Raw genomic sequence first — 11,636 nt, forward strand, 5'->3', positions numbered from 1 at the left:
AAGGACCTTCAAAATATCGTGTAAGCAAAAATCCCCACAGATTAGAGTGAGAAAATTAGAAAAAACTAAATGATTGTTACGGATGTCAAGGATGCTGTGTTTGACATTGAGCAGTCAGATCTCCATTTCCATCTAAAAGTCTGGGAACGTGAGACTACTTTATATATCTACTGATTGTTTTTCTTTGTAAACAACTTCCCATTTGTCAAATGTGTAACCAGAGGGAAACGTGGAGTAAAGAGAGATGTCTGAAACTGTTTGAAACCAGAGCCCAGTCTGCTCTGATTGGTTAGCTGTCCGGCACTGTCGTGATTGGTCAAGTGCTTAGAGATGTCCCGCCTCTTAGCCTATCAACTTCAAAGTGTTGAAGAGCAGTCAATAGAAGCGCTTGTGTTACATTGTGATGTCATTATGTTACAGAAATAAACAAAGGAGTCCAATGGAGGCGTTTTCAGGCAGGGGCGGGAGAGAAATTTGGGATTTTAGCCTTTGCAGATCATTTAAATGCACACAAACCTATATAACACACTACAGGAAGGGGAAGACCCCAAACGCTGTCTTTGCTAATATATTAGTGCAGCTCAACAAGTAGGAAGAGTGAAGGCACAAAAAGTGTGGACTCACATCATCATCGGAGGAAGGGGAGCGCAGCGTGACCGAGACCGATGAAGGGGAAGCGACGGGGACGGGCCTGTCCTGGGTGCGCGTTGGCATGGTGACCACATTGGCGGTCATTGCCCCTGCTGTCTGGATCTGAAGCACCTGGCTTGGCAGCACTATGGGACGTCCTGAGAAAGAGTACGCGACACATACACATTTTCAAATGACAGGTCTTAGCTATACTACAATCATATTTTTTACAGTATGATTACCATTGACTGTGATTATGTGTGTGTTTTCATGTTTATGTTGTTATCCCACATTTGTCTTGCCATCTTCAACAAACACACTAAAGCTGATGTTCTATACAATCTGGAAGCCGCATTAGTGTGCTGGTGGACCCTGCTGCAGCAGATGGCACAGTCCAGCTCCCTGAGCCCCCCTCACACTGGTGACCTATATTAACCCCTCGTCTTTAACGAGAATCTCTGTGTTTAAAGTACAGGTGGAAAAGATGTTTACCATCGTGACCTTTGGTCTTGAACTTCCACATTCCAAACTGAGAGGTGTGCAAGGTTTATGTGCAGGAACACACGTAAACCTGCCTGTTGCCCCACATTCTAAATGGATTATGTGTAAAAACCTTCAAAAACATGATATTGTCGATGTTTACACATGTGCCGTTAATGCAGGAGCCTCCCAGAGTGTAACCCCTCCCAGTAAGATAGTGCCAGGAACCATTCTTCAAATGGACCCAGCCAACCTCTCACACTAAACAACCCGTCATTACTAATCGTTAGTCAGTCTTGCTGATGAATGTGTGGTGCCAACACACAAGTTCAACATCTGTAAGAAACATTTATGAGGATGAAATCAAAAGAAATGTAATACCTCAGGAACACCTCTCTGTTTTTATAAATACCGGTCAAACTCTATAAAATGAAGCTCATCGGTAAATATCTCTAACTCCTTTCTTCCATCTGCCAGTATAAAGCCGAGAGCTCACTCCTCAGCTGTGAATATTGCAGAGATCCAAAATCATGGCGGCTTGTAACACTGAGCAAGCTTGACTCTGGGGTCCTAAACTAGGATAACTTGGCTTAAGCCATCTGCCATCTTGGCCCTCAGCAGGCTGACAGGGGAGCCAAGTTCAAATTCAAGTGGAGAGAGGTCAGATACTCCACCCTCTTGGGTCCCAGGCAGTGACATAAGTATTTACGTTGGCCTGAGTGCTGCTGACGTAAGCAGATTTGTTAACCGGGAGGCTAAACGCTAAAAACAAAATAATCGGTTTTCTTTTCTTTTATGGACACATTACCATGATAGCTGATGAATAGTGTTTGGTTTAAATGTTGGTTATAAAACAAACTTTCCTGCTTGTATATTTATAAAGGCTGATTCCCAGCATTGTATTGTTTCTCAACTGAAGCCCGAATGGAGACTTATTTTGTTTAAAAAAAAGAAATAAACTCTTTTAATCTCTGATTTATTTGTCATAATTTGACCTTCAATGACTGCAGCGTGGAACAGTGAGGATTGAAGCTCACTGATGAGAATAAACTTAGGTTAAAGCACCATCTGCTGGCCAACACACAACTATTTAAATGATTGTCTAAGCAAGAATGACAACAAAACTCATCAGACACAAACAAACAGTACTTATAATAGGTTGTCTCTAAATTAAAATGAGTTACAATCAACTCTAATTAGAGAACAACACAGGACTTGCTATTAAATCCAGTGCACTGATCTGATGCAATACAGTGTGAAGTGATGCAATGTGTGTCCGTGTGTTGCAGTGTGATCTCTGACCTGGAGAGGGCGCTGGTTGGATGCTGATCGGAGCTTGTTTGATGACCGGCAGCACAGTGGTCTGCAGGGGCTGGAGGATGATTGTCTTTGTCTGCAGGGGGGCTGCAGCATGAGCCAGGGGCACAGCTGTAATCAGATGCTTCGGCTGGATGGAAATCTTCGGGCCAATCTGAATCGGCCTCTTGATTGGCTGAGCTTGTCTGGCTGGTATGTGGTTGGGGGGGGGGGGGGGGGGGAAACGCAATTCAGGTTAATACAAAGAAAGGCTGATTGCATGGTTATTTCCAACATTTTACAGTTTTTCCTGGAGGTTTTTTACAAGAGAAACTAGTTCTTCTTTGTTCATTGGGTTAATTTCATCCCAGAGTTCAAAATCCCCCTGGATTTTATACAAAGCATAGAAACGTATACGACAGCTGCTGAGCGAGCAGACGTTTGGTGGTAGAGCCTGCCTCACCTCGTGCCGCCTGGCTGTTCCTCTTCGGAGCTTTCTTAGCTGGTGGAGAGTTTACAGAATAGCTGCTGGACTCTGAGCAGACTGAAATAGGAGAGAGCTGAGATTGTGGAGATAGAGCCTCATCCTGGAGGGGGAAACAGAGAAGATTGCTGCTATTAGATATTTTTTCTATACATCAGAAGTAAACAAAAGCATGGTTGTAATCATGTGACAACGTCATGTTAACCCCTTATACAGTAGCACTGAATCATTTCAAATAAATATCTAATGGCAATCACTGTAGACATATATAATTATAAAAGAATTACTGATTTTTTGTGGGAAATTTACATTTTTGCACTATTAATCTCATTTGGGTTCTAAAAAATATATAAATCGTCATGGTTTCATTGTTGCGAGGATCTTTACCAAAGTAGGTTTAGGCCAGGACATCTTTGCAGCACCACAATACTTTGTTCAGAATAGCAAATTTGACGAAATTGCACCTCATTAAATTTGGATATTACACCAGTCCATATTGAAATTTCCAAAAGATTCTGATAACTTGATCAACCATTATTCAAAGTAGAGTTATTATGACTTCTGCTGATCAAAAATGCACATTTGTAAGCTGTGTCCGTTTTTGCACTATAGCCTATTATTATCATCCAACAGGCTTCTAATAAACACATGGAGTCATGGTAGCTTTTGGGTCATGATGCTTGCCTGCAGTTGTCATCAATAACCTTCCCAAGAAAGTAGAGAGCACTGTCTGACAGGATGACTGCTGTCACATCAGATGAAATATGACTCAAGTGTCCTTGTCAGTATTCAAAGACTCCAGGAGACACATGTGTCCTTGGATTCAGTCAGGGTGATACAGTAACAGACTATTGGGGCACACTGTGTTGGGGCTAGATAAAGATGTAACGCCTGTCCCTGTTTTGACACACTGTGAAAACATCTGCCTGCTAAATTATGCTAATATGGCTAAAGTTGTCAGCACCTCATATTTAACGAAGGGGCGGGGCAACGTTCAGGCGGGCGGCAAATTATTAACTTGACAAGGTGTTTAAGGCTTTTGTTAATAAGTGTCTAAAGTGTGTATCCAAAAGTAAAGAGCAGCTGTTAATGTTTGGACACCATCTGGATGGAGTTTTCCAACTGCGCACCACGAGGGGAGCATATTTAAATACCCACAGCCAATAACAATGGTACTGATTTGCATTGGAAATACAAGTCAAAAACCAAAAGACCTGAGGAGGTCACAGTGTTGAAGACAGGGACTTACTTGTAGGAAGTATGGGGACAGGGCCTCCACAGAGCCAGGGGAGGGGACGGAGCTCAAAGTGTGGGCAGGTGACAGAGAGTCCACGCTCACCTCACCATCTGGATACACAAGGACAAAGACGACAACAAATCTGTCACATATAGAGGCTTATCTTTTAAAGGCTGAAAGGATTTACTATCCCTGTGTATTTCCACACATACATTCCACAATATACCCTTTCTTTATCCTCGATCCTTTATTAGCATGCTGTGTCTAATATATTCACGCTTCAAGGTTTGAACATCTTTTAATTATTGAATCCAAACACTTTTCAGGCACTTTCAAGAAAATAAATGTAAACATTTCCAGACTATTTTAGCCTTCATCCTCACATCTAAATTGGTGCTTTAAATGCAAGTTGGCAGAATTCCTTTTTACCCACATCTTTGAATCACACTTGCAGAAATGCACACACAAACACAGGGGACAAATATCCTAAAGAAGGTCATCTTAATAAATATAATAAATGATATGAACGTAATATAAAGTAAAATACAAATATTAACAATTGGTCTATTGATATATTACACATTTAAAAAACACATCACTTGGGTCACATCATGGAAAATATATAAGAGATGGACAATTGTTGGTTTGTTTTAGTTCTGATTTTTCTTATTAAATGCTGAAAGGTGATAACCATGTCTTCACAGATGTCAACATGTGTTGTTGCTGTACCTGTGCAGGTGCTGCTCGTGTCCCCTTGATTCCACGGCAGTATGTCAATATCAAAGTCCAGGTCTGGACCCTCATTGGCCTGAGAAATCAAAGAAACAGTTTCTAAACAACGATGCAGATTGTAAACAAAGGCAAGGTCTGACAAACCAACAGTCCAACCTTTACCCCTTTAAAACACAACTTTTTTTTAAAAGCCAATAAAGCCGTGCATCTCTGCAGATTTCAACAAATAACAGGTCAATATGACCCTTGAAAAAAAAATTGCCTTACACATTCCTGAGTACACCTGACACCTTCCCAATGTAAAGCATGCTGTTGTTCCTGTATCACATTTCCTCACATAATATAATGTGTTATCATGTAAACTAATAGTGCACCTGCAGCTGTGGCTCTCCCCGACTGTTAATAACGACACTTCTTTCAGTTTCATGTTGACAAAACCAATTTGCATACAGAGAAGAGGAGTTACTCACAAAGCTGCCATGCTCCAAGGCCTGAAGCAGCTCTTCTGCATCTCCCATGTAGTCGAGCTCATCGAACAGGCTTATGTCTGTGGAACAACAAGCATGAAGCATCAAGTCAAACTGCGGTCAGTCAGATAAACAGTTTATGTAAAAGACAAATCCTTTAGATTTTACATTTCATAAGTTATCCCAGCAACAATCATATGCACGTATGTGTCTGATTAAAACAAATATCCAATTTAAGTATGAACGGGCAAATAAGGATAGAGTAAAGTAATTGATGCTGTTACTATGTAGTTGTGTAACTGTGGGGAATTTCGCAATATGCATGTTCCTTCTGATTGGCTGCTGACCTTCGAAAACAGCAGGCTAGCAACAAACAAACAGCTGACGCAAAGATGGCAAACACTCTTTGTAATGGACATCTTTATGTCAAATGATCATTTCAGCTGTTGGATATTAGGCTAAGTTTGCTGTTCTGAAGTTAGTATCATAAGAACCTCTACGTTTTGGGGCTAGCATTTATGCATCCAGTGTGCATAATACCGCGTGTTTTTTTCCAACCCAGTTGAGATGTAACCACGCCCACTTCCGCATTAGCGTAGCTCTGCACGAATGCGTTACAGATGTTTAAAGAGAACCAAAACAATGTAAAATAAATAAATAAGAATAAATGAAAAGAAAAGAAGAAATAGTCATTATAATAATTGAACAAATATTATGTATAATATTACAATTATATATATTGTATATCATGATTTAAATTTAAAAAGCACTATTTTCATCTACTTTGAAAACTATGTTCTATGATCATAGCTGTCAAATTAATATTTTGTTGGATGAGAAGGTTTTGTTATGTGGAAATGGGCGTGGTTAAATCTAAACCGGGTTGGAAAAACGATAGACGCTGCCTGGTGTTACGAAAACGTATTTCCTTTCGCACATGCGCAGAACAGACGTGATTGGTAGTTGGCGGTTGGCTGTAGTACTTGTTTCAAATCGTGGTTAAAATGCGACTTGTTGTGGACGAAAGGCAGGCGACACAATAACAATTTGCTTGGTCAAAACTCGTATTTTGGTCCGTCAGCTCCTTAAATATAAAGGGTATGGTCAAGACCTTGCACATGTTCACTTTGTGTGATGTCTCCGGTCATATTGCTGGTTATTTGTTTACAAAACAGCCATCCCTAGCAGGCCATCAACATCTACTACAGCTAATGTTAGCTAGTTCAATGCTGTCTATATTAGCTAAGACTTTTATGACATCCTCCCTTCACGTTTGTAAATGCAGTCTATGGTAAGTACTATTGATGCAACCTTGTCACAATGTGTAAACAAGAGGCACCGTTATTTATATTATTACATATCTGATGTGTTACCTACATGTTGTTAACCTCTGCTTCACTCTTCGGGTCTGTCTGTCTACCACACCTGACGTCAACTTAACCACGTTAAACACACTAGTATTGTAATAGTCATCTTTAACTTGTTTATACGTTAAAAACAGCATTATCGGTATACCTTTACAACCTTACAGTAGACGTGTTGTTATAAAGACAAAACAAAATTGTAAACCACTCAAAAACATGAACTGTAAAACACAACTCAGTCCTGCCATGTACATGAAATACATCAAGACAACCATATTTATCAAACAATTAAAAAGCCAGTTTGACCCTAGTGAGACACAAGGGTCTGTTTAGAAAAGTCATATTGATGGTTATTATCTACATTACCTCTAGGCTCAGCAGGTTGCATCATCACATCATTTACTACAGTCAACCACTTCATGTCATAGCTAATGCTAACTGTATTAGCTATGAACTGAAGTGGATGTAAACAGTACAACAACAACATCACGCGAATGAACTAGTGTCTTTTTAACGGTAACCATGTCACAAGATACAGTTAAGAGTTCATGTTTATTTATATTTATTATGTATATCTGATCTGTTACAGAATTAAAAGCTAGCCACCGCTTCTTTCCTGTTTGGGTCTGTTAACTTACCCCACTCTCCTCCCTGATCGATAGACATGATCCCTGTTTCGCTATCCATCCCGGGGTGTTTTTGTTGATTCTCCAAGTATAACGCCAAGTTGGATGACATCCTCTTTATAATTCATGAGTCTACTGTCTCAGATAAACAAGCGACGGCTCATAGGAATCATTCATGTTGCAGCTGTTAAGGGAGGAAATGTCCTGATAGATACACGTCTGACTTTACCGTAAATCTACGGGTGCCAGCGAGGGACTAAAGTGCGAAACAACAGTGCTGGGAATTTACTAGAAAACTGGTGCTGCCTAACCAGGCCACTAGGTAGCAGTATATGGTAATGATCCTGCACTGCAGGCTGTTTGCTCCACGGTTGACCTCTTCTTTAAAGAGATTAGTGGTGGCACTGAGTTCATGACAAAGCAGAGGAGATGTATTTGAGTTTTGCTGAAAAGGTGTGACTTGGTGCTGATTTATTATTTAAATATTAAGTCACTTATATTGCCTACATTTGGAAATCATGGCTATCTAAAGTGACTAAGTGAGTATTCCTTTATTTGTCCCACAGAGGGGAAATGTACATTGTTACAGCAGTATGGATGGAGACGAAAAGTGAAAATATCACTTTGTTGGATAAAAAGGTATGCACATAGTATTTATTTCCCACATTCAGGGGGAAAAAATAATTTAGCACAATTTAAAAATACTTATAATGTTTGGTCTTTTTCAGAGCTAATGTATTTGAAGGAACCTTGCTGTTCTAAATGTGTATTCTCTTGGTTAATTGCACTTATTGTTAGTCACTGTGGATAAAAGTGTCAACTAAATGAACTGTAATGTGAGCTGAGAGAAAAGAGGGGTCAATACCTGACCTGTCTCTTGTATTCTTGAAAATAAGTCAAACTAGTAAGTGGACCTCAGCTGGTTCCAAGCTCAATAATCAACTTTGGAGCTTAAGTTTCAAGCCGGCATTGATAAACAGTTTTAAAGGGGATATTAGTTAAAATCAATATAAAAAACTAAGCTACTGAGCTTACCTGTCACGTCATCCGATCTCATGCGTCTCATCCAGTAAAAATGACCATGATTGAGGCGCCTAAAAACTGTAATGAGTGTGATTGTAACTTCCAAATTTAACGAAAGTGTGTTACCTTAAAGAGACACTTACTGGTTGAAGAAATAACGTTGGAAGAAATTACATTTTAACAAAAGTCATGATATCTCTGCCTCCACGGCCGTTTCAAAATCTTTTCCTATGTCCCCCCACGATTTGAATTAAGTGCAACAATAAGCTCCACCATTTAAATTCAAGAGATTTCTTACAAAAGGTATCAAAACAGCTTGTATAAGAATGTGCTGGTGTTTGGTGACGCTGACCTGATAGGCTGAATCAGAATATGAATCATTTTGAACCAGCACACTTAAATGTCACTGCACATTTGATGTAGCTCTTTTGAGTGTCTTTGATTATAGAACAACATGTTTTTTAACTACTGTTGCTGGCATTCACACATAGACATCCTGTGGGTTGTTTATACACTGGACACATGGCAAACACACACACAGACGACATATTACACATTTGGCCTAAAGCTATTTCAGCTTCCTGTTGAATGCATTCCAAAAAAACGGCTTCATATCCGCTCTATCTATAAACATAACTCATCTCATGAGAAAGACATGTGTCTGACGTGGAATAAACTCTCACACAAGGTGTACTTTCAGACTTTTAAAAGGCACAGCGTTAAGTGTGCTAAAAATCAGTGGCTGGGCCTAATCCTTCATGAGCATTTCAGGTCTTACTGAGCTTAACCTGAGGTGGTCCGGCTGTTTCCCTGCTGGATGGATTCAGCACCACTCTGAAAGAACAACCCCCAGTCTGTATTAACTTATTAAAGCAAGGTAAAGACTAATATAGAGGTCAGCCATCTGCCTGGAGTCAGCGGCTCACCTATAACATAAACCTAATCAACTAATGTAAGCTATCTTGTTTCATGAATCAGTGACCGGCCCCGTGTGGTGTTTATATGCTCCTTGTTGCTTACGTGACCGTGTGACTGCGCTTTGTTCAAATCCAATGTTGCCTTTCACGTCAAAGTCAAAATGTCAAACATTCCTCGCAGATCTTTAAAATATAAGCCGCGTGTATAAGGCTGTATCACGTGCCCTGGTGGTAATGATAATGCACTCGTGTGGGATTGGAGTGGTGTGGTAATAATGGCGTGTCTTTAGTCTGCGGATAGTTCACGGCTCATCGTATTGATTGTGTGTAAAGCCCCTCAGCCCAGACACGGACAGCAGATTAACAGGTTAACCTGATTTGTTGGGAGGAGGCTTTAACAGAACATTTGGGTAAAAAGGATAGGAGTTTTGAACCCATTGTTGAAGCTGCTACAGTATATTGAATTTATTTCTATATTATTTTCAGACTAAAATGGCAGTTTGTTGTTTATCAATGAAGCGGAATTGAATGATTATTGCAAAACTTACCAATACTTTTACAGTATTTTGCATGATTATTTAATAATAAAGGTTAGGTATTTACAAGAAAAATGCTTGAGGGAAATAATATATTAATTATTATGAATAAAATAATTTATTGCCAAGTAGGTTTCCACATGAATTTCTATACAAGATTTAGCTTTTGTGTATAACGGTGCAGACATACACACAGTCAGATCAATCAAATGTAAAATATAAGAGCAGAAGAATTGCATAAATATACAATGAAAAGAAAATCCAATGAGAATATGATAAATTACTGTGAAAGAAAATGTGTGTATAAATGTGATTCCAACACGGAAGAGCGGTGTCAATTTAAGTGTTTGTAATTTGCAAAAAATAAACACAATAGAAAAATGTTCATGGGTTCACAGTACAGAATATAAGAAGCCGTTTGGAGAGTGCAGATAAAATGACGATTACAAAGATGTGCATTAACGCAACACATTTGTTAATGTATTACAGGAGGAGATAAGAGGGGGTTTCACTCGGGGTCCAAGCCTTCGTGATGAGTCCATTATGTTGAGCCACACAACATCCCCGGCTCAATTTTAAACCTGTTTTACATGTCAACCCCCACACTCCCTTTCTCCCTAGCTCTTGTTCTCCCCCCGGTTTTTTTTACATTGTCACCTGTCAAATAAAGGAGAACATACTAAAAGAAATATCTTCTCCCTGGTGTCATGATAGTAAATTCAAGGGGGGGAACACTGGTGACAGTCAGAGAGGAAGGCCTGTTTTAGGTTAAACAAGAATTGTACCATTTAACAGATTCAATTGAGATAATCATGTCAAGAACAAAACCACAAACATCATTTAGTTTATTTTCTGGTTATCTGCTCTACATACTCAGAAAAATGTCTGTGTCCTGGTCAGAACAAGCTCACCCAATTTAAACCCAACTCAAGCACTTAACATGTGGGTGCTTTCTGTCTCTTATCTGTAGTCGTGATGGCTCAAGATGATACCTGCACATTAGAGAGATGAAATGAGGTAAAAACGGCACTTGCATCCAATTATTAGTTTCGCTCAGAACACTTTGCCACTACAATCCAACCATTTATGGCTGCTGAAAAAACCCAAAGATGTTAAGTTTGGAGTTAAAACAGCAACTGTGTTTAGTAACTTTAATGATCAATGCCAAAAAGTGACACTGAGAGATTACGCTAAACACTAAGATATAATCTTTGCATCATCATAATTGCTCAATTTAGTGTTTTGTGTGTCTTCATTTCTGATTTCTTGGCCTCTTATGAAATAAAATCGTGTTCTCCCCGGGTTCTTTAAAAAAAATAAAAATAATGAAGACCATGCTGTCACAGACAATGACCGTAGACAAAAAGCCCCCACGCTAGTGATCAGACAATGTAAACCTAATTAGGCAGAAAAGGAGGAGAAACAAAAGTTAGATGGTGGTATTTGTGTGTCGCTGGGCTTTTAATTAGTATTTACCACCACACAAATCCATGTCATTTGGCAGAGGTCTGTTAGTGTGACGACAGCCTGTTTCCAATCAGGTGTTGTTTTCTGCAACATGTTTTTCTGCAGAGGAACAAAAACAAAGTTCATAGATGTTGAAATAGGGTCTGGGTAGTTTGTGCAATTGCTCTGCTGTTTAAAAAAAATAAATGCTTAGAATAGTTGAAATGCATTAACAGGGAAGAAGTATTTGTGGCGAACCACTAGCAGTGAGAAGGAGCGAGAGAGGTGGACAACAAGCTTCTTCTCCTGAGCAAAGAGAACCCCTTTTTGCAGAAGGCAGTTCGAGCCACATTTCATCTTTTGTGTGCCAGATTGATGACCTACGAGATGGATGATGT

At 39.6% G+C, this 11,636-nt stretch overlaps 1 protein-coding gene across 1 annotated transcript in view; it reads right to left on the reverse strand.

The window, feature by feature from the left end:
- Window positions 1-7,557, reverse strand: part of atf6 (activating transcription factor 6) — a 37,274-nt gene extending 29,717 nt beyond the window's left edge. The window contains exons 1-7 of the mRNA XM_063891862.1: window positions 7,329-7,557; window positions 5,330-5,406; window positions 4,857-4,935; window positions 4,140-4,237; window positions 2,870-2,993; window positions 2,413-2,616; window positions 625-788 (exon numbers count right to left, since the gene is read on the reverse strand). Of these exons, the coding sequence (XP_063747932.1) occupies window positions 625-788; window positions 2,413-2,616; window positions 2,870-2,993; window positions 4,140-4,237; window positions 4,857-4,935; window positions 5,330-5,406; window positions 7,329-7,428 (846 nt within the window). The 5' untranslated portion in view covers window positions 7,429-7,557. The remainder of the gene's footprint in view (window positions 1-624; window positions 789-2,412; window positions 2,617-2,869; window positions 2,994-4,139; window positions 4,238-4,856; window positions 4,936-5,329; window positions 5,407-7,328) is intronic.
- Window positions 7,558-11,636: the final 4,079 nt, after the last annotated feature.

Source organism: Eleginops maclovinus, chromosome 9 (assembly GCF_036324505.1).
Source record: "Eleginops maclovinus isolate JMC-PN-2008 ecotype Puerto Natales chromosome 9, JC_Emac_rtc_rv5, whole genome shotgun sequence".
Classification (NCBI taxonomy): Eukaryota; Metazoa; Chordata; class Actinopteri; order Perciformes; family Eleginopidae; genus Eleginops; species Eleginops maclovinus.